The sequence below is a fragment of the Merops nubicus genome, unplaced genomic scaffold (genome assembly GCF_000691845.1).
Source record: "Merops nubicus isolate BGI_N331 unplaced genomic scaffold, ASM69184v1 scaffold22605, whole genome shotgun sequence".
NCBI classification, from domain to species: domain Eukaryota; kingdom Metazoa; phylum Chordata; class Aves; order Coraciiformes; family Meropidae; genus Merops; species Merops nubicus.
Genome location: NW_008607938.1, coordinates 1 through 22,731, shown reverse-complemented (window position 1 = coordinate 22,731; position 22,731 = coordinate 1). Strand labels below are relative to the sequence as shown.

The window sequence follows — 22,731 nt, the reverse complement described above, 5'->3', positions numbered from 1 at the left end:
GAGCAGGGCCAGAGGAGCCCCAGCAATGACCCGAGGGGGGAACCCCTCTGCTGGGAGCCCAGCAGGAGAGAGTTGGGCTTGGGCAGCTGCACAGGAGAAGGCTCCAGCTGGGGAGACCTTCTAGGGGCCTGTCAGTATCTGAAGGGGGCCTGTCAGAAAGCTGGGGACAGACTTTTGAGGAGGGCCTGTTGGGACAGGACTAGGGGGGATGGTTTGAAACTCAAAGAAGGAAATTTAGACTAGAGAGATGGAAGAAATGTTTGACACTGAGGGTGGTGAGCCCCATGCCCAGGCTGCCCAGAGAGGTGGTGGATGCCCCATCCCTGGAACCATTCCAGGTGAGGTTGGCCGGGGCTCTGAGCAACCTGCTCTAGTTGCAGATGTCCCTGCCCAGTGCAGGGGGGTTGGATTAGATGGCTTTGAAAGGTCCCTTCCCACCCCAGCCAGTCTGGGATTGTCAGAACGTGCTCAGCTGTCCCCTCTCCAGCCCCTTCTGCCCCCTCTCCCCAGAGCCACGTCTGCCTCGCGTGCGGCTGGACAGGGATTTGAGCTGATCAAGCAAAATGCAGCTGGTTTGCTCAAGCGAAGCGAGGGAAAAGTCAACGGCAGGTCTGAGGCCAGATGTTGGCAGCTTCACCTCCCACCCTGGGGCACCCCTGTCCCTGAGCCGAGCTGACCTGACGTGTCCCCGCCTGCTGCCACCTCCTTCCAGTCCTTTTTTTCCTTTCCTTCTGGAAAGCTTCACCCCCAAACACACGGTGTATTCCCTCTGTGCTCCACCCCTGAGCTTGTCCTTCCGCTTTCAGAGGTCTGGGGATGCCCAGTGGGACCATCTTCCCCCAAGATTGGCCTCCTCTGCAGGGGTGATGCAAAGGCTGATCCACCTCCAGGACAGCAGCCTGCTTCTCAGCCATGCTTTTAGAAGCAAAAGCACTTTTATTGAACCATAGAATCATGGGAAGGGACCTTAAAAGCCCATCCAGTCCACCCCCCCTGCAGGGAGCAGAGACATTCCCAACTAGAGCAGGTTGCTCAGAGCCCCGGCCAACCTCACCTGGAATGGTTCCAGGGATGGGGCATCCACCACCTCTCTGGGCAGCCTGGGCCAGGGGCTCACCACCCTCAGCATCAAACATTTCTTCCTTCTCTCTAGCCTAGTTCTCCCTCTTGTAGTTTCAAACCATCCCCCCTAGTCCTGTCCCAACAGGCCCTCCTCAAAAGTCTGTCCCCAGCTTTCTGCCAGGCCCCTGGCAGTCCTGGCAGGCCCCCAGAAGGTCTCCCCAGCTGGAGCCTTCTCCTCTGCAGCTGCTCTAGCCCAGCTCTCTCCTGCTGGGCTCCCAGCAGAGGGGTTCCCCCCTCGGGTCATTGCTGGGGCTCCTCTGGTCCCGCTCCAGCAGGTCCCTGTCTCTGCTGTGTTAAGTATCCAGTGCTACAAGAGGACCTGCTCCAGGATCAGCTAAGCACCAAGAGCAGCTCCTGCACCATAGGGAAGGAGCTCTAACCACGTATGGCTTATGCATAGCTCCATGCTTCCTGCAGGGAGCTGGAGATGTCCCACCCCAGGAGGAGCACAGCTTTCTGGACCCACTGGTAGGAGCCACAGAGCTGGCAGCTTGGGTGAGCTCTTCCTGGGACAATCCAACTTTGATGGAGACCTTCCCCTTCCACTGTGGGCAGCTCCCTCACCCTCCTGCTGCCTTGTCCCTGCTGTTGGTGGGTGGCATGGGAGGAGTGAGGGCTGCACACCCACTGCTACTGAAGAGTAAGGGGCTGAATGATGCTCAAAAGCAGCCAGGAATGGGAAAAAAAAATCCCTGGATGAGAGCATAAGGAGGCAAACCCCTCAGCCCTGCCTTGAGGTATTTAACCCAGCATGCCCTGTGCCTTAGGGATAATCCTGAGCAAGATCTCCTTGTGAGAGATGGGGGACAATGTTGTTATTCAGCTTCTCCCTGCCTCCCTGTCCCAGCTTTTCCCTCCACGAAGATGAATAACTCCAGCCACCTGCATCAACTGCAGCCTCCCCACGTTGAGGGTCCTTACCCCATCAGAAGGGCATGGAAATCTGGGGAGTCACTCTGTTGTGCAGAAGCCCTGCTCCAGGGAATGTGCTGGTTAGCAAGCTTCCCAGCTTTTCCTGATTCCCCATGTCCACAGCTTGCTCTTCCAGAGGGTCCCTGCTGGGATCCTGGGAAGGAAGCAAATATGCCCCCCCCCCCAGAGGACCTGCTCTTTGAAGGAACTTGGCCATTTGGGGAGGATTTTCCTCTCCTCCACACACTTCCCCTTCCTCCCCTCCACCCTCTCGCTGACCTGCCCCAGTCCCAGGCCATGCTGGTGCTGCTCCTCACACGTGGTTCCTATTTTTCTGCAGAAAAAAACATCAAATCCCTCCAGGCAGCTCTAAATATGGCTGGTCCTAGAGCAGCTTCGGCGGGTATCACCCAGGGGCTGGTTCCTCTCAGCTTCTTCAGCTCCCACAGCTCTGTGGAGGCATCTCCCATCCTTCCTCTATCCAAGCAGGAATAATCCTTTGGCAGAGCAACCAGGCTCCTCCAGTGTGAAGGTCACGATAGCTCCCAGGGTGTTGCAACCCTAGATCCAACTTCCAGTCTGGGGAAAATTGTTTTTTCTCCCCTCTAGCTCCTGCTCCCTGGGGCTGTGGAAGGTATCATGGAGCCCAGCACCATGCCTCATAGCCTTGGTGAAGTAAAAGCTCCTCAGGCACGTGCTCCCTTGGGCTCATGGAGCCCACTGCATGATGCAAAATGGGGAATTTGAGAGGTGTGGGGGAGTTTGGAGGTGCAGCAACCTTGCCACTTTCCACCCCAAAGCTTGGGAGATGCGGAAAAGCAGAGCCTGGATGTCCACACGCCGCGAAAACACCCCCAGATCTCCAGCCATGGGGCTGAGCAGATGCAGAGGCGAGGAGGGGAGCTTTTAGGGAGCACAGAGGGGTTCAAGGGAGGAACGAGCTGAAGATGAGAGCAAGGAGAAAGCCGCAAACCTCAGTGCGGAGCTGGGGATGCTCCAGAACCCTGTGTGGGCAGGAGGGAGCTTTGCTTTCTGCTCTGCAACCAGGGCAGGAAAAAAAAAAAACCCAAACCTACTAATAAATAAGACGCTTTCTCCGGTTCCTCCTTTCCAAGAGGCTCGAGGGGGGGATGGAGAGTGCACAGCTCATGAAAGCAGCAGGGCAGGCGGCCAGCGAGCGTCCTGGCAGGCAGAGCGGTGGATTTTCGCAGGCTCGCTGCCTCCCGACACAGAAGCTGCCCTTGTAGCTCTCGCAGCTGTTTGGATTTTACCCGAGTTCATATCGCAGTTTATCAAAGGGGCTGAGTTTTTTTTCTTTTTTTGTGCTTTTGGTTTTTGTGCTATTTTTTTTCTAATTCCTTTGTTTTTTTTTGCACTTTGCTGCGTACGAAGCGAACGGTTCCCGTGCAGACAAACGGGGGTTTTGTTCTGTGATGGGAGAGAGGAAGAGGGGGACATGTGTCCCCTCCACCCCATCCCCGACTCGCTCCCTAGTGAGGCAGAGGGATTTTTAGGGTGACAGAAGCTGGAGGGAGCCCAGTGGCATCAGGCCACCCAAAGGAAGGAGGAACGGGAGCGGATCCTGCGTCCCAGCCCTGGAAGCCTCCAGCTCATTGAGATGTTTGGCCAAGTGAAACCATGTGCCCAGAGGAGCTCAGGAGCATCCAGGCCTGGGAGAAGAGGAGGATTTTGGTTAATCCCAGCTCCTGAGCATCCCCTCGGTGAGGTGGGACATGGGAGAAGGTTAGGGATGGGGCAGGGAGGCCAGGATGGGGCAGGAGGACGGCGGCATCTTGGAGCTCCAGCATGCCCTTACCCCCAACAGACCTGGATGGGATCCTTGGCAGATCCCTTGCTACTTGAGCCAGGGGCTCAGCCCCCACCCCACTCCTTCCCACCGGCCCAGGCAGAGGACGTGGCCCTCGGAAGGCTCTAGCAAGGCAGGCTGAGCTGAGAGCGATTTTCCACGCTCACCCCTCCCTGCCTGCCAAGTGCATCACATGGCCACGCTCCATGGGACCCTCTGCTCCCCCTTTTTCTCTGATTCTTTGCCCCTGCTAGCAGGTTCAAACCCACTTTGCTTCTTTCTGCCTATTTTTGGGGGAAAAAGAGGAGTTGCACGGTCAGCCCCAGCCTCAGTCGAGGTACGAAAGAGGGGAGCTGCCACCCCGGCCCCATGCCAAGGGTGTCACCTTCGTGCCCTCAATGTGACCTGGTGGTGTTTGTCCCCAGCTCTGCCCTTCTTGCTGCCCAGCCCTCTGCTGGCCTCATCCCAGCAGGACTTTGAGACCTCAAGGAACAGGCAGGATTTCCAGCCGGGTGGACTTTTGCCGTCTGCAGGAGCCATAAACCCGTGGCCCCCATCACGAGACGTGGGATTTTCCAGCTCCCTGGCTAATGCCATAAATGGGTTGAATGACCTTATCTGCTCCAGCCTGTGTCTTCCAGAACCAGCCCACCCTCCTGGCTACCCCCCACGGGGTTCAAGCATATCCTCTTCCTCCCAAAAAGAATCCAAGAACCATCCCAGTCAAACAGCTGACAGGTACATCACACAGGAGGTGGCTGAAAAGTCACCCCGGGACCCCTCCCACCCAGCTTAAACCTCAGAAAATGCCCCATGAGAAGGTGCTGGGCAGGGGGGAGGTTTATTTAATGGCTCTATATAACAGGCAGAGAAAACCCCTGTGCAAAGCCCCCGTCAGGGAGCAAAGGTCTCACTAGGGCATCCTCTTGTGCCTCGGGTGCTTAAAAGTTAAGCCCCACACTTCAAAGCCTCCGTCCACAATGCGCAGGGTGATGTCTCCAGCTGCTGAAGCACACCAAGAACCCCAGAGGGTTCGTTCCCAAGGTACCTCAGCCATGAATTCCTGAGCTGCTGCATCTCAGGGAGCAGCAAAAAGCCACCTGTTTTGGTCTTAGGCTTGACTCAGGGAGCTAAACCAGCTCCTGGAGCTCAGACAGAGCCCGGGGGGCTGCACAACCGGCCTGGGGAGGGATGAGAGGGGAGAAGATGGCTCCTTCCACGGACACCAAGCTGCTTGGGCAGCCAACCCTGTCCTCACACCGTGCTTTGAGCAGCAACGCTGATGTCCGCGGGTAGGGTTTAGCTTTTGATTTAATCCCCCCACCCCACAGCCCCAGCACCAAGAAGGAGGCGTTAAATCCAGCCCGCAAATCTCAGCGTGGGCTGAAGAGCTCAGTGCTGCTCCACTGGCTGCCTCCTGAGCAGCTTGAGCAGCTTTCCTTTGCCAGGGTCCTCGCCCAGAGGACGGCTCCAAGGAGCCATGTGATGCTTTGGAAGCTCCTCTGCATTTTTCTGCTGCTCCAAGCCATCGTCAGGAGGCTAGCGGCTGATTTGTGAATATTTGCTTCTTGCTTAAGGGCTCCGTTGAGTCCAGTGCGGCCACGTGCCAGCTGGGGCAGATTGCTCCCGAGGAGGGAGAAAGCTGGAAGGTCTCGGGTCTGCTCATCAAGGTGAGAGGTAACACTGGGAGATGCTCCTGCAACCAAAGGTGCTTTGGGAGCCCCCGTGGAGTGCACACGTGCTTGGCTCAAGAGGAGAAGGCAGTGCCTGGAATCCTGACTTTTGAGGGTGGAATAACTTCATTGGCTTCCAGCCTAAAATAAGTCACAAGTGACAGAGAGAGACTGACCCCCAAAGGGAGTCTCCTCCCGTCTGCTGTGGCACAGGAAACCCAAGTCAAAAAAAAGGCCTTGGCAGGGAGCATGGGAGCAGGCTTATCACCCCTCTGGTTCCTCAAGGGGAGAGGGGTTGAAAGTGTGGGACTCTGGGTGATTTGTACCACAGGAACTCTCTCCCAGGCGTTGATGAGGCATCTAAGCAGCTCTGAAGAGCCTCGAAGAGCCTTTTCCTGGATGCTGCCCTCCCCTTCTCCTCCTGCGGGGTCTCAGCCTGGTGCATGGTTTCACCACGGCTGTAGGCTCTCAAGCACAGGACGATCTGTAACCTCTGCCTCCAGGACGCGGAGGATGTGTCAGAAGAGAGACCAAAGTCCTTTCAGAGTCAGCAAGCAGACATGGACAAGCTTGAGATGGGTTAGAAATAAACTACCTTTAATCACAGACCCTCTGCCTGACCTCATGGACCTTCCAACTTGCCTGCTGGCAACAGACAGGCAAAAGTGCTTCAAAAAGTGTCCCCAACTCTCCTGTCTCCTGAGCACTCACCCTAAACTCATTGCCTAAACTGATCAGGCCTATTTTCACTCTGCGAAGAAGGACCTGGGAGTGTTGGTGGACATCAAGTTGCCCATGAGCCAGCAATGGGCCCTCAGGGCCAAGAAGGCCAAGGATCTTCCGGAGTGCAGGAAGAAGAGTGTGGCCAGCACATCGAGGAAGGTTCTCCTCTACCTCTATTCTGCCCTAGTGAGGCCATCTCTGGAGTATTGGGTCCAATGCTGGGCTCCCCAGTTCCAGAGAGACAAGGAGCAACTGGAGAGAGTCCAGAAGAGGCTGTGAAGATGCTGAGGGGCTGGAGCATCTCTGTGTCAGGAAAGGCTGAGAGCCCTGGGGCTGTTCAAACTGGAGAAGAGAAGCCTGGGATCTGATCAATGCTGACCAAGATCTGAAGGGTGGGGGGCAAGAGGCTGGGGCCAGACTCTTGTCAGTGGTGCCCAGCGACAGGACAAGGGGCAACGGGCACAAATTGGAACCCAGGAGGTTCCATCTGAACAGAAGGAGAAACTTCTCTGCTGTGAGGATGGCAGAGCCCAGAGCAGGCTGCCCAGAGAGACTGTGGAGTCTCCTCCTCTGGAGAGATTGCAAACCCACCTGGACACCATCCTGGGCACCCTGCTGTGGGTGACCTGCTGGAGCAGGGGGGTTGGACGAGATGATCTCCACAGGTCCCCTCCAACCCCGCCGTGCAGGCATTCTGGGCTTTTTCTCCCCTGCTTTCCCATTCCCAGGCCAGGCAGCAGCAGGGAGGAGCAGTGGTCGTCCCTGCGGGGAGAGGAAGACGACGGGTACCAAGGGCGTGGTGGGGGAGGTGCCCTCTGAGCACCCCCCTCACGCTCTCCAGCCCAGGATGAAGCATCCCCACCATCTCCTGAGCCAAACACGAGGCCGGCTTCTCACCCCACTGAGGGAACCAGCCGAGCTGGCTCTTGGACAGGGCCGGGATGGAACGTGGGAACGCGCATACGGCTTCCATTTGGAAACCGGCTAAAAATAGCACCATGAGGCTCCCACGATCACTGGGTCTCTCCAGTGAGACACCCATCCCTTCCAGACAGCCCTGTAAAACTTTGCCTCCTCTATTCCCACCTCGCTTTTTGTGGGAGTGGTAGTCAACACCGCCGCTTCAACCGCCATCGGTAGGTTTCAGAGTTAACCGAGAGCACAGCGCACCCCTCCCAGAGCCACTGGCTCCTGACCCGTGTCCAGCCCACGTGAGCCACAGCGTGACTCGACAAAGGACACAGTAATAAATTTTTTTTCCCCCTTTCCTGGATTTTTTGGGGCGTGAGTCACCACAAAAGGCCCTAGGCTTGCCGAGCTGCTGCAAGCCGGTCCCACCAGCTGCTGGGAAAGCTAAGGCTCATCCTGCCAGAGCCACGGGGAAAAATCCGAGGTGGTCACCACATGGGAAAGCTTTTAAATGGGACCGGGCTCATTATCCCTCTAATTGCCTCCTTAACAAGGAACAGGGTGGCTCAAACAAGCACAGGGGCTGTGCTGGCCCGGGAGAGGAGAGGGGACACCACGAGCGGGATATTGTCTCTGCTCTGCTCTCCTCTTAGATGATCACACCCAACATTTCCAGGCTTCCATTCGAAGCAAAATCCCACATGCTCAGCTAGATTAAATTGGTTTTTTTTCGGGGAAATAATTTTTCAATGGGTATTTGGGATACAGCACCATGTTTTAATATCCAGCGAGGGGGGGAAACTCTGAAATCATTGTGCTGCCCCCCCAGCAGCTGCAGCAGCCCTGCCCTGCCCACATTTTGTCTCGTTTTGGAAGCCCTAGGTCACACCACAACCCACCACGCTTCATCTCGACATCGCCCGCAGGACAAATCCAGCGGTGCCTTTTTTGGCACGTTCTTGGGCTGCCTGAAGACCTGGGCACAAACTGCTGCCTGAGCAGCTACAGCTCAACAGCCGGCTCAGCTCAGCAGCCTTTGAGAGCTTTATTTTCCCCACCTCATTGACAGGACCCCCACCAGCACCTTGTGCACCCCGCTGCCATCTCCCACTGGAGTGTGGCTTGGGTGTCCTGCTCTCCCCGCGTGCCTTTTGCTGCCACCTCACTGTACGCGAGGCACGACGACCCACGGTCCTGCCCCCTCCTCCCACCAACCTCCTCACTCATTTCTCCACCTCACCTCGCCTGCTAAGCCCATTATTTCCCAGCGAGCTCAGAAATCAGTGTCCCTTGCCCCAGATTTCGTGGCATTAGGGACGATGCCCTGCCAGCCCCCGTGCTGCTTGGCTCGCCAGCCTCTGCTCCTGGAAAACCCAAACCAAAGAAGGCAAACCAAAACCTACCAATTGTGATCATCGAACCACGCAGCTCTGGCGGGGGTGAGGCTCATCGAGCTGGGCAGAGGGATCCACTCCACCTGGCACCCCGAGTGCTAGCCTCTCTTCATGCTCTGGCTGGTCTGGTTGTTTCTCAACGAAACGGGCCCTGACAAAGCTATTTAATAAGGAGCTACTTTGCCTCCGGGGATGGGAGTGAGAAATAGGGTGCCTTGACACGTGAAAAGCAAGTTCTGTTTGCTCTTAAACCATCTGTTGGCAAGAAAGGGAGGCTCGTAGAAATGGGTTTTGGCTCTGAGGGAGCGCAGTGCTTGGGTGGCTCAACCCTTTCATCCCCATCCCACCCAACCCAGGAAGTGCTCGGGGGCTTTGGGAAAGCTGGTGGGGTGCTCTGACCTGATGATGAAGGCTCCTCTGGTCTCCAGGAGTTTCCGTTCGCTGCTGAAGCGCTTGAGGAGGTTGATCATGAACTTGTAGAAGTAGGAGTTCATGATGGGGGTGGAGGGTGAGCACTCCAAGCCTTTCGTACCTGGGGAGGCAGAGGAAGGGGGGAGAAAATTAGAACAGGTGAGACCCTCGTGCCCAAGCAGTGGCCAAACAAAGACTGGACACCCAAAATACAATCACAGCACTCAGCAGAGGGCTGGAGCACAACAAGATTTCCAAGCCTCCTATAACCACATCTGCTTGGTCCAAGCAGAGTCAGCCCTGCTGCAGCTCTCTCTAGCCCAGGGAAAAGCGTCTCGTGGTGGTCCTGGCCCTTGAAGCATCACGTGGGGGTGAAATGGGCTTTTTGGGAGATCATCCAGAGCTGCTCAGCTTCAGCAGCTGATAGAAGGGAGACCAAGGCTCTGGCTCAAGAGAAGACCCAGTCTCCTTGGACACTGCGTGTACACCCATCCCAAAAACCAGACTCTGGTGTGCTGAGGAGCCTTTCATCCAGGTCCATGTGCCACAGATTCCCCGAGCACGCAGCAGCAGCCACATGTGCTCAGCCCTGGGTCACCACCCGGGTGACATGACTTCCCCCAGGCAGGAGCCTCGTGGTGCCTTGGGGCTACCATGAAGTACTGCTCAAACTACAGCAGAGCCCCGAGCTTAGAGGTTGTACCAAAACATGCTTGTTTTTCTCTTTTTAATCTGTTTGCAAAAACTCTTTCTACCGAAAGCAGCTGCAGGTTTGGGAAGGGAGGCTAACGAAGGAGCCACAGTCCCTCCAGCCTGGAGCATCCCTGCTCCTTCCCCAGAAGGTTGTCCTAAGCTGCCCAGGACAGTGGTGGAGTCCCCATCCCTGGAGGGGTTTCCAAGCCGTGGAGATGTGGTGCTGAGGGACATGGGAACCTGGCAGTGCTGGGGGGGATGGTTGGACTTGGATGACCTTCAAGGTCTCTTCCAACCAAAATGATTCCATGAGTCTGTGATTCCCAGAGTACCTGCTGGGTACCTCTGCTCCCAGGCTCTGCTCCCAGGCTCTGCCATGTGGCCAGCAGCCTCCTCAGCACCTCTCAGGGTCATAGTTTCACTCCTGATGGGCTCCCATTGCTTGTGTAACAGCAAATGCTGCTCCAGGCTGTGAGGTGCATGCTCTGAGTATTTGAAGGGTGGGTAGCTGGGGAGGGGGATGCTGGTAAAGGGGCATCTCTCAGCTCAGGGTATGTGGAGAGCGTTAGAAAAATCACTCCTTCAAAGCCCCAAGTGCAGGGAGCTGGCAGGTGAAGATTGCTTTTCCCACAGGGAAGCTGCAGGGGAGACGGTTTATTTAGCATGCCGAAAGCAAATGTTTGGAGAGAGGCTTTGAAAGGCGACTTTGCAAGAAGGGGAACCCTCTCCCTTCATCTCTCCTGCAGAAAGGCCACGTCTGACGGCGGTGCGGAGGGAAGCCAGCACACGCGAGTGCCCCGAGGTCGTTCCCCCCAGCCTGAGAAGGGTGTTTTCATCAGATGGCCGAAGGAAACCTGAAGACTTTGATTTATGGGTGTTGTCTGCTCCTAGTGAGACTCAGCAGAGCATGGGGCAGGCAATTAAAGATGTAATCAAGCCCAGGAAAGCTGATGGAAAATCCAGGGAGCTGTTTTCCACCCTGCCTGGATCACTAGGAGACAGCTTCCCTGGGCTTGGATTTAGCCTCTAACACACCATGCAGGCAAAGAGGAAGGAAAATGAAAGACGAGGTCATCTGGACCAGAACCCGGCGTCTCCTCGTGTTCCCCCGCTTTGGTACATCTGAAACCCCCAGCCAGGCTTTGAAGCAGGTCCTGCCCAGAGCACAACTGTTCCCTGCAGCATCGTGTTTCCCCTCAGCTGCGGGGAAGATGATCCGTGGAATAAAAAAAAAAAATAAATGGGATGGAGCTGAGCCGATGCTCCCCCAGACAAAGGTGAGTTTGTTCCAGGGCAGGGAAGGGAGCACCCGGCCCTGCCCCACGTGTGGGCTCCTCAGCTGCTCAGCACTGCTCCTAGGAGGGCTGGGGAGAGACACGGCGTGGACACGGCGACAGGGAGCAGCTCAGCCTCCCGTCTCCACAGGCAGAGGACCAAAAGCAAGGACAGGTGGGGAGGGGAGGCCCAGAGCAGATGGAAACTGTCCTTCAAAGCTGCAGGAAGGATGCTGAGGGATACAAGCCAGAGCTGGGCTGGAACCCAAGAGCCAGCAGCAGGCAGGACATCATGACTTCAGCCCCACCAGCTAGCAATGCCACAGCATCGTGACAGAATCACAGGATCTCAGACTGGTTTGGGGGGAAGGGAACTCTCAAGGTCATCTAGTTCAATCCAGGGATGCCTGCAACTAGAGCAGGTTGCTCAGAGCCCTGGCCAACCTCACCTGGGATGGTTCCAGGGCTGGGGCATCCACCACCTCTCTGGGCAGCCGGGGCCAGGGGCTCACCACCCTCAGTGTCAAATATTTCTTCCTTCTCTCGAGCCTAGTTCTCCCTCTTCTAGTTTCAAGCCATCCCCCCTTGTCCTGTCCCAACAAGCCCTGCTCAAAAGTCTGTCCACAGCTTTCTGAAAAGTCCCCAGCAGGTCTCCCCAGCTGGAGCCTTCTCCTCTGCAGGCTGCCCAAGCCCAGCTCTCTCCTGCTGGGCTCCCAGCAGAGGGATCAGCCCTTAGATCATTTCTGTGGCTTCCTCTGGACCTTAATGGAGAAAACTTGTCCAGTAGAAGGTCTGATCGTGGAGTTTCTCCCTTCTGAAGACCCCAAAATCCATCTCTCTGTCCATCACAGTATCAAGGGCAGCACTGCTGCTGGGGCTGGTCTCCCTTGGCAGAGGCACAGACAGCAGCTCCTGCCCAGTGCCCTCTCCACACAGCTTTGTACCTTTCCACCCCCTCACAAGCCTTCCAGTGACAGCCCAAACCATTGCACATCCTAAAACGCATCCCAAGGGAAAAACAGAAGGCAGCAACTTCTCTCCTCCCTGAAAGGTCTAGTGCTCCTGTTGCTGGGGTGCCAGCAGCAACGTGCACAGGACAAAGCCCAGGAGCTGTGTGGTTGGAAATTCTGGTGCAAGAGAGACCAGGCAGAAGCATCTTTAGACCTCCATCTCTTGCATCTCAGACCAGAGGCTTGGAAGGACCTGCTGGGTCAGGTGAGCATCCAAAAGCCAAAACCTCCTTGGAGGTCAGATCCTGGCTCCAAGCTGCAGGATGATCAACCTCCAGCCTCCAGTCCTGGCACCTTCTTCCACTCCTGAACCTTCAACCCCCTTGTCCAACCTGGGCAGTGGGTGAGCGAGCTGGGAGCAAGGAGGGTTCGGGACACAGAGATGGCAAACCCAAATCTTAGCCCTGTTTCTTTTTTTTTTTTATAGGAGAGGAAAGCATGATATGATGGCCTGCACCCCCCCGGGAGCTGCTCCATCAGCCTTGCCTCTGGCAGCATGGAGACCGAAGCCCAAAGGGATCAGTTCACCATCCCTTGCCCACTTGGTACCCAGCAGCTACACCTGGTGTCCCCAAGGAAGGTTTCCACCACGGCACACCATGCCAGCTCTCTCCAGGGGCAATGCTGGGCCTGAGAAACCAGCCTGGAGGAACCTCCCAGGCTGCAAAAGGCTCAACCACACCTCAGCTGGAGCTTCCAAGGGCGAGACTTCTTCCAAGCAGGCAAAACATCCCTCTTGCAAAACCTCCAGGCTTCCCGTTTGCTCTGTGTTTACAGGATGTCTAGGAAGCAGCTCAGCTCGTCAAGTGTTTCCACAAAGCACGGGAGACAAGCAGAGAGAAGTGTTATGAAAACTGTGGCTTAATTAATTGAAGCTTGCACCTCTCCGCCTTCCCCCAAAGCGAGACTTTGCAGATCTGTAACCTGCCAGATTGGCTGTTACGTACCCAGAGCAGGGCTGGTGGCACAGCACGGCTCTGCTGCCTCGTTTTTCTCTGGCATGGAGGAGGGAGCTGGAAGAAGAAAGATCCCAGCTCAGAGGAATGACAAAACTCAGCTCAGATGGAATTTTAGAATTGTTTCGGTTGGAAGAGACCTTTAGGGTCATCAAATCCAGCACTGCCAAGTCCCCACTAGCCCATGTCCCTCAGCACCACATCTCCACAGCTTGGAAACTCCTCCAGGGATGGGGATAGCCTCCTGATCCTGATATCCACTGTAACAGGAACAAGTGGGAAGTTTGGGCTCTGCAGGAGTAGTGAAACCAGAGCAGTGAAGCCAGAGTTGGTAGCAACAGGCTCTGAAAGGGAGGTGGAAACTGCAGCTCCGTGCCTGAAATACATCTTCCCTCTCCAGCCAGCCTGGACCCTTCTCACTTCCACAGCATCCTCCTGCATCCCTAACAAATCCCAAGGCAAGCTCTGCAGCCTGGGGTGGAGCAAGGGACACGAGTGGGCTCCTTAGATCCCCTAAGCCAGCACCAGCATCCATCCCCCCATCCCTGGGTGCTACCTCGAGCTATGAAAACTCCTGCTGACAGCCCTGGTCCATCCCCAGGCACTCAACAGCGGTCTGAGCCGTTCCCATCGCTCACGTGCCCATGCCATAAATCAGCTGAGACAGGCAATTAGGGATCTATATTAAGACCCTTATAAATATATATTGTGGAGCAGCCTGGAACATTGAGACTGTCTGGCTGCTCGATGGGCTGAGCCGTCTCCAGACCTACAGTGGCCAAGGTGTCCTAAATTTGTTCCAGAGGGGGGGAGGCTAGAAGATTCCAGCACAAACTTGGCTCTTCTTACCTTGGCCACGAAGCTCTGAACTTCACCCCTGGCATAAATCATGACTTCCACTCCTTTAGACTAATTGGTTTCAAACTGGTCTTAATTAAACCCGGTGCGGACTTGCTTAACTCCAATTAAACCCAATTTAAAGAAGATTGGACCAGAATTGATTCCTTTTCGAAGCAAGCTAAAGCTGGGTAAGCTGTTTAAAGAGTAGCCCCATGGGTATTTGTGGTGCTTTAGCTAAAATGCTTGACCACAATCCCTAATTGAAGCCATTTCAGCTTGGGTATTGGGAGGGTGAGCTAAGGGCTGGCAGGACTGAGCATCCCTCCCACCCAAGTGCCCTCCCCAGGGCATCCCATTGCCCTTGGCTCCCAGAGAGCAAGATGCTGCTGAGGAAACAAAGCCACCAAACGATGCGTGGTGTGGCCGTGGGCTGTGCTCAGCCTGTTTTCACAGGGCACATGGGTGCCTCTCCCCTTCCCACCCAGCTAAAAAACCCTCTTGAGTTTGTGATCCCAAAGGCTTCAGCATCTTGCCCCAAAGGGTCACCCCTGAGGGCCCTGGGTGTGTATTTTCACAGAACCTTAGAATTATTCAGGTTGAAAAAGACCTTGAAGATCATCAGGTCCAACCATCAAACCAACACCGCCATGACCATTAAACCATGGCCCCCAGTGCATCATCTACACTTTTTGGAACCCCTCCAGGAATGGTGACTCCAGCACCTCCCTGGGCAGCCTGGGCCAAGGCCTCATCACTCTGGCAGGAAAGAAATTCTTCCTCATATCCAACCTAAACCTGCAATCAGCAGTTTAAAAAAAAAAAAAAAAACAACTGCAAAAAGGCAGCCAGGGTATAGCTCAGACAATGTAGAGGAGAAGAACATACCCAGCAGAGCTGTGAAACTGGGAGTGGTGGAGCCTGGTGGTGAGCTTAGAGGGGCCTGAGGCTGCACCAGTATCCGTTCTGCTAGCTTAACTGCTTCCATCTCATTCCCCACCCTCCAAAGTCCTCGCAACATCTTGGGGAAACTGAGGCAGCCCAGTGAAGTAACTACCCAGAGGGTGTTTGGCTAGAAGAGATCTTATCTACACCATCAGCTGCTCCTGCCTCAGGCCTTGCAGACCAGTAATCCTTGTTTTTAACTGGGAATCTCAAGCTTTTCAGGCCAGCCATGTTCTGTAACCATGCCAGGAGGGACTGAGACTCCAAGGCTATGGTCTGGATTGTTCCTCCTGCGGTCTTCCATGGCATTCCAGCACCGCCATTGCAGAGCATCCAGGAAAAGAAACAAATCACCCTTTTCTTCTAATTCCCCTCCTCTCCAAGAGGCAGAAGAGCATTTCTGAGTCAACCTGAACAGCTCCATGCTGATAGGGAAGGAGATGACAGAGCCACCAACCAACAGGAACCAGAGCGTTGAGCTCAGAGCAACCAGGAGAACCAGGTCTCTCCACTCTTGCCTACCCAGCTCCTTCATTCCCTGCTGCCACACTCCTGATCCTGTGAAAGCTGATGGAACCTAGCTCCTCTGAGAGCAAGTGGTCCGTGGTGTGACATCTGCTGTCTCCTTGCCCTTTGTGGCGAGATGAGCATGGAGAGGTTTCACTTTTCTCCTCACCAGCTTAGCTGATCCGAGCCATCTGACAACGGGCCACCTTTTCTTTCCTACCTTTCACAGGACCCCTGCACCCTACAGACTCTCACCTGGTGTTTTCAGAGGCTGCCCTAAGGACTTCCAGACTGACTGGAGGTGGGACCTTGTCCTACACTGCCACCTCTGCAGATCTGTGGTGACACAGATGAAGCGAGGGACAACATAAAGGGAGTGGTTTGGCTCAGGGAAACAAAATCCTTCAGAAATCTGTCGAAGGGAAACCCCTACCACAGCACATCTCGAGTTCCCTCCAGGCTCTGGAGCACTCCATCTTCTCCAGGGAGGACACAGAGAGTGTGAAATCAAGGGACTGCGTTTCCTAGGGACTCTCAGGAGCCTCCTCCAGAGTAATCCACCAACTCCTGGGATATCTATCCATGGACTGCTGGTGGAAACCAATGTCCTTGGGCACGTTAGTGGGGAGTCAACATCCTACAGTGTGAGGTGCTCAGAGGGTCCCCACATCGTCCCCACCATCTCCTGGGAAGCAAAGGGTTGTAACCACTTCTTACAAAGCTAAGGAGAAAGGAAGGAAGAGATGTGTGCAGGAGGTACCCTGTGTGAAGCAGCATAGATGGTATCAGCATCCTCTGAGAGGGGGTTTTCTTATCCCCTGAAGAGCAGAGCTGGAGACTAGGCTGGAGGGGCTTGCACCTATGCTGTCCCAGGATCATAGAATGGTTTGGGTGGGAAGGGATCTTTCAAGGCCATCAAGTTCAACCCCCCTGCAGGGAGCAGGGACATCCCCAACTAGAGCAGGTTGCTCAGAGCCCCGGCCAACCTCACCTGGAATGGTTCCAGGGATGGGGCATCCACCACCTCTCTGGGTGACCTGGGCCAGGGGCTCACCACCCTCAGTGTCAAACATTTCTTCCTTCTCTCTAGTCTCAATCTCCCTCTCTTCATTTATAGCTATCACCCCTCATCCTGCACAACAAACCCCGCTCAAAAGTCTGTCCCCAGCTTTCTGACAGGCTCCTTGGAGCACTGAAAGACCCCAGAAGGTCTCCCTGGAGCCTCTCCTCTGCAGGCTGCTCCAGCCTAACTCTCTCCTGCTGGACTCCCAGCAGAGGGGTTCCCCCCTTGGGTCATTGCTGGGGCTCCTCTGGCCCCGCTCCAGCAGGTCCCTGTCTCTGCTGTGCTGAGGACTCCAGAGCTGCCCCAGCACTGCAGGGGGGTCGCCCCAGAGCTGGGCAGAGGGGCAGGATCCCCTCCCTCAAGCTGCTGGCCTTGATGACAACCATCCCTTGGATCATCTGCCACTTATCCCGACGTCTACAGCCAACAAAACACTCCCAAGGCCAAGCAGGCAGCTGGATTCCCATCGTACAAACCTGATGGGTGCTTGCACCATCACCCCAAGGAGCGGGGAACTCTTGAGCACAGCCCTGCAGACCTTGTCCCTGCAAAGAGGGCAGAAGATAAGCAAGGAGACAACTGATGATGTCAGCACCCAGCCAGTCTCTCCCAGGGCAGCTGGAGCAGGTCGGAAGGAGATGTGTTGGGTCTCCCAGGTGGTGCTGAGCTGGGCTGGCCCCAGGTCATTGTGTTTGGAGAAGGCATCGAGGGCAGCTGACCTCGATAGTAACTAGAGAACAAAGCAGCTAAATAAAAACTGGAGCTGGGAACGGGCTGCGGAAGCAGGACACGACTTTCCTGACTAATCAACCAGCATCTGAAGGAAACCCAACTCAATGGCAGGGAAACAACTGGATAAACACATCCTGAGGGAAGAAAGGCAGCGAGAGGAAGCGGGGGGGAAGACTATGGGGGCACCGGCCCCTTCCACCTCCCCTCCTGCCCTTGCTGCTTGGGTGGCAAAGCCTGGAGCCCTGAGATGGAGAGTGCAGCTTGGAAACTTGCTGCAAGCTCAAGGGTTCAGGGGTCATCCACGTTCCTTTATCTGCAAAGCCACCAACTGTATGCTCGGGTGGGTCTCAGAGTGAGGAGAGGAGGAGACCTGAGGTGGCTCCACAGCTCTGCTCCCACTGCCAGCTCCAATAGCATCTCAGGCTGAAGGGGGATGAAGGGAATTTAACCCTGGGGAGAAGTGTTGGTACCCTGCAGCTGCCCCTACCACAGTCCAACAGCATCTTCCTGCCAATAAAGCACTAGCCAAGGTGCGCTAGCTGGGGAGCTGTGCTTGGGGAAAGCTTTCCCACCCCTCCCAGTACAAACCAGTAACCAGCAAGGGGAAGACCCTCTCTTCCATGCCAGCACCTCATGGTTTTTGCCTGGGAGGGGCTGTATTGGTGCACACACCAGCCTGGGGGCCATGCACAGACACAGGGATTTCTACCAGCCACCCTCCCGCTCCAAAAAACCTCCCCCCTAAACGACCCTCTGACAAAGAGGCTTTTCCAAGAGCCTTTTCCAGGGGTAATCCAGGAGGGTCCTGGCCCAGCTATGACCCTTTGATTCCCCTGGGAGATGAAGCCCAGCAGCTGACCCAGGCTCAGCCCTGGGTGGTCAGAGCCAGACGGAAAGGAACCAGCTCCTCTTCCCCCCCAAAAAAACATCCTGGGTTAAAAGCCAACGATCCTGCAAATCTTAGCCCCAAGCAGATTTCCAAAGAAACAAGGAAGAGGTAAGTAGGTGAGGAAGCCAGAGCCCCTTAGGACCTGCCTGGGGGCAAGTTAGGACCTGCCTGGGGGCAAGCTGCCCCATGCTGGGGGCAATGGGAGCTCTGGCTCCAGCAGATCTGCTCAACGTGAGGAGAGCCAGACTCTTTTCAAATGTTCCGCTTGAAGAAGTGAAGCCAAGTTGCTCTTCCAGATAGCTACCAGGGGCCACGGCAGCCGTTAGGATCCACGCCATCCAGCCTGCTATTTTTAGATCCTCCAAAAGGAAGGAAACCTCAGCCGAGCATCAGCGGGAGCTGAACTGCAGCTCCTCAGCTGCTGCTCCACCCAGGCGGTCTCACTTCTGACACCAGGAGGATGGATGAGACTTGCAGGGGGTTGGGGGAGGTCACCCACACTGCAGCCCCCACCCCTCTGACACTAAAGAGCTAAAGCTGCCAGCCTGAAAAAAAAAAAAACAAACCCAAAGCTGGTTTGCTGGCTCAGATGTTTCTAAAACCAGGGAGGGGTGAGAGATCTGGGATCTTCAGAGGAAACAAAACCGGGGGTGGAAGCGAAGCCTCCCTCTCTGGTGGTGGATTTGCAAGGTCCCGTGGTGGGGAGAGGCAGCCTTGGCTCCATGCTTGGGTTGGGATCCAGAGCTGCTGTGAAACGTGCTTTTGGCTGGGACGACCTGGCCTGCGGAGTGCAACAGGGAGGCCCTTAAATAGCAGCAGAGGAGGAGAAAGGGCAGCCAAGCAAACGCAAGGGATGAGCCATAGACAGGGGAAGAGTGGAAAAAACCCTTCCCTGTGTGCCAGGGTAATGAATTAATGGCTTTTAAGTTTTTTTTTTTAACCCCTCAGGTCTCCACAAAATAGGACGGGCCCTCTTCAACTCAACCCTGAGGTCCTGCCAAACGCTCAGAGCAATGTCGGAGTTCACAGCCAACCTGAGCAGCCCCAAAAGGGCAACATCAGGCGCACGGAGGGAACTCTCTGCAGGTCTAGCCACATTCTGGACACCTGGGCTTGCATCCAGCATCGCATTCCAAACCGATCTTCGGGCTCTGAGGGCTTTTACAAGGAGAGAAGAGGTTGACACCCAAGGTCCTGTAACAAACAGGACAGGAAAGACACCCTTCCACACTGGGAGCATCCAAAGAGTCCTAAATCTCCAAACTGGGAGCCAGAGGCAAGAGCAATGAATGTAAAAGCAGTGCCCTTGTCTGCTCTTTGGCTGACTCGGTCCCCAGGAGGTGCTGGGTGCGGATGGGTATATTGAATTACTGGCGGGACAGAGGATTCTCCTTCTGCCCGAGCAAAGCTGACCAGTGCCATGGAGCGAGCCTGGGCAGGGCCAGAGCTGGGGCACTCACCAGAGCTCAGCTGGCCAGCCCTGGCTGGGACGTGCAGCTCCACCAGGCTGGGTCGAGCTTCCGAGCCATCAGAGGGACCAGCACCCTCTGTCTGTCCTGCTGGGGAAGAGGCGATCTCAGCCAGCACCTCCAGGTCCTTCAGGATAACCTGTGGAGAGAAGGGTAGCCCGGGGTCAGCACGTGCACAGGGCTTTCCAAACCCACGGCTGGAGAGGGTGGGATGGGAGGAAAACACCAAACCCTGAGGCATCAAGACAGGCACAGAGGCAAGAGGGCTCCCGTGAATGTTCGGTGGAAATTGCCAGTGGTTGCAGAGGGGATGGGGCAGGAAAGAGAAAAGAGGAGAAAAAAACCCTTGTGCTTCTGCGGGTTCTAAAGGGGCACACGAAACTACCCAGTGCTGGGGCAGCTCTGGAGTCCTCAGCACAGCAGAGACAGGGACCTGCTGGAGTGGGGCCAGAGGAGCCCCAGCAATGACCCGAGGGGGGAACCCCTCTGCTGGGAGCCCAGCAGGAGAGAGTTGGGCTTGGGCAGCTGCAGAGGAGAAGGCTCCAGCTGGGGAGACCTTCTGGGGGCTTTGCAGGGCTTCAAGGGGCCTGTCAGAAAGCTGGGGAAAGACTTTTGAGGAGGGCCTGTTGGGACAGGACAAGGGGGGATGGTTTGAAAATCAAAGAAGGACATTTAGACTGGAGAGAAGGAAGAAATGTTTGACACTGAGGGTGATGAGCCCCTGGCCCAGGCTGCCCAGAGAGGTGGTGGATGCCCCATCCCTGGAACCATTCCAGGTGAGGTTGGCCACACCAGAAATCTGGAGCTACCACCTCTGCTTTAGCCTGTAGCCTTCGACCTATGTTGTGTCCAGAACAAGCAACCTGCTCTAGCTGCAGACGTCCCTGCTCAGTGCAGGGGGCTTGGATTAGATGCCCTCTCAAGGTCCCTTCCAACCCAAACCAGTCTGTGATTCCATGATTCTACAAAATTAATCCAAATCTATGCCATGCTTATTTCTCCCTCTTCAGACAATTACATCTTTTTTTGACCATGCTGAACTTGAAAACACAACCCCTGAAAAATCAGAAAGAGGAGCTCCTGGGTTCCTCTGTTGCAAATATCTGAAGTTGGGTGTTTTGCTTGGTTTTTTTTTTTTTTTTTTTTAAGTCCCAGCAGCCTTTGAGCAGGCAGTGAAGTGTCCAGGCTTGGTGCAGAGCCATGGGCAAGCAGCATGAGATGGGCATCACGAGGCTCCAGCACACTGGGGAAGACCCTGTGCCTATAAACATGACTAAGACCCAGCTCACAGCTCCCCCAGGGATGAAAACCCAGAAGGTAACAACAACTTCAGCAACGAAGAGCTATGCTGCTGATGTCCCCAAAGAATATGGCACCTCCGTGACACTGTCAAGGATGGGACCTCGTTGCCAGGCACCAGTTTGGGTCCCACGCTCTCACAGCTGGGGAAATAACACCCGCAGGGGTTTCCAAGCCTCATTGTCTGGCTAAAACTGGCAAAGAGACTCATGGCTTGGCTACCAGGACTGCCAGGTGGACGAGAGCCAGGACTCCAGTTCATGCTACCAATTTTTGTAGAATCATGGAATCGTTTTGGTTGGAAGAAACCTTTAAGATCATGGAGTCCAACCACTGCCACATGGCAGCCCCAGCACTGCCAGGTCACGACCAAACCATGTCTCTCAGCACTACATCTCCGTGTCTTGGAAACCCCTCCAGGGATGGGGACTCCACCACTACCCTGGGACAGGCCTGGGACAGGCCTGGGACAGCCCTGAACAATCCTGGCAGGGAAGAAATTGTTCCTCAGGTCCAACCTAAACCCTCCTGGTGCAACTTGAGGCCATTTCTTCTTGTCCTATTGCTTCTTCCTTTGGAGGAGAGATTGACCCCCACCTGGCTCCAAGGGATGTCAAAGAACATCTGGTCCAACCTTCCTTGGGAAGAGCAGTCTAGACAAGATACCCTGTCCAGCTGAATCTTAAAGGTGCCCAGTGTTGGGGACTCCACCAGTCCCCTGGTGTGATTATTCCAATGGCTCATTGTTCTTGTGGTGAAAAAGTTTCCTCTCGTCTCAAACCAGAATCTCCCCAGGATTAACTTGCACCCCTTATTCCTCACCTTTTCCACGTGACTCCTAAAAAGGGAGCCTCCATCTTCTGTGCAGCCACCCTTTCAAGGTCAAATCCTTCAACCTTAAAGGTCAAAACCTTAATTCAATCTTGCAGAGCCCCATCTCTAGGCTGCTGCTTGTGAAGCAGGGGGGAAAGCCGGGAGTGCTTGGTATGCAGAGCAGGGCTGGAGCTGGCGCCTGCCTCTGTGCCAGCGAGGGGGCTCCAAGGAAGCAGAATCCTGCCATTGCCATGGCAACGGGCCGGCTGCGCCAGGAGCCAGCGGGTCCCATCCGGCAGGAGCTGAGCGGCCCTTGGACCCACCAGCGTCGGGAGCACAAGGGCCGGAGCCGTGATCCCGGTGCCCGAGCTGGAAGAACAGCCCCCCGGGGATGTTTTCCCATCCCAGAAGGGATTGCCGTGGGGAGTTTCCCCAGTTTCGGGCGGTGGGTCCCCACTGCGGGTGAGCACGGGGCTGCTTAGCAGGAACTGGAAGAATTCAGGCTGATGGGGAGACCCGGCTGATGCCATGAGGAGTTCCTAGCCCGAGGGTGAAGAGCAGCACGGAGGGGGACGGGGAGCTGGTGATCGGACCGTTCTAAATAAGCTGTTCTAAATGAGCAGCTCCTTCTCCTCCCCAGAAACAGGCACCATCTTACCCCGGGTCGCCTCCAGAGCTCGGATTTGGAGGGCAGGCAAACCCGGCGTCAGTCCCTCCGGCTTCTCCAGATCTAGGTCAGGTTCATTTGCTGCTCGTTCTGGTTGAACGGAGCTGGGACCGGCTCCGCCGGCGGCGACACGGGGGGAAGAGCAGCCCCGAGTGCTGCGTGCCCGTGCCAAACGTCGCCCTCGATGCTCTTGGGGAAGAGCTGCCTCTGGCCAAAACGCCCGTCTGGCCCCAGCATGTTGCAGAGATGGCCCCAAATTTGCTGTGGATCCCTAGGGAGCAAGATGGGGCACCCCGAGGCATGGGCTGGCTGCCAGGAGAGCAGGGCAGGCTCCCCGGGCACCCCCGATGGCAAGGGTGGGGTTGAGCTCCCGAAGATGCCATCCTTGCCGGTATTTATGGGAAAGGGAGGTGCTCAGGGGTGGCCGCGGATGTCCCGGGGGGTGCGTGTTGCCTGAGCAATGAACCGGGGCGGACGCCACCAGGTTGTTCCTGCTGTGGGGAAGGTGGGAATTCAGCTGAAGCAAGATGGAAAACAAAAAGGTTAAGGGCTGCAAAGCACTTCTTCAAAGGGGACCAAGATTGTGCATGATTATGCCAGTGGGGAGGACACCCCTTGAATCCTGG

General features: G+C 55.7%; 1 protein-coding gene across 1 annotated transcript in view; it reads right to left on the bottom strand.

Annotated features, from left to right (window-relative positions):
• Positions 1–19,465, bottom strand: part of LOC103772790 (protein VAC14 homolog) — a gene marked incomplete at both ends in the record, with an annotated part of 29,368 nt that extends 9,903 nt beyond the window's left edge. The window contains 2 exons of the mRNA XM_008940134.1: positions 8,940–9,118; positions 19,337–19,465. Coding sequence (XP_008938382.1) covers positions 8,940–9,118; positions 19,337–19,465 — 308 coding nt within the window. The remainder of the gene's footprint in view (positions 1–8,939; positions 9,119–19,336) is intronic.
• Between the last annotated feature and the right edge of the window lie 3,266 nt (positions 19,466–22,731).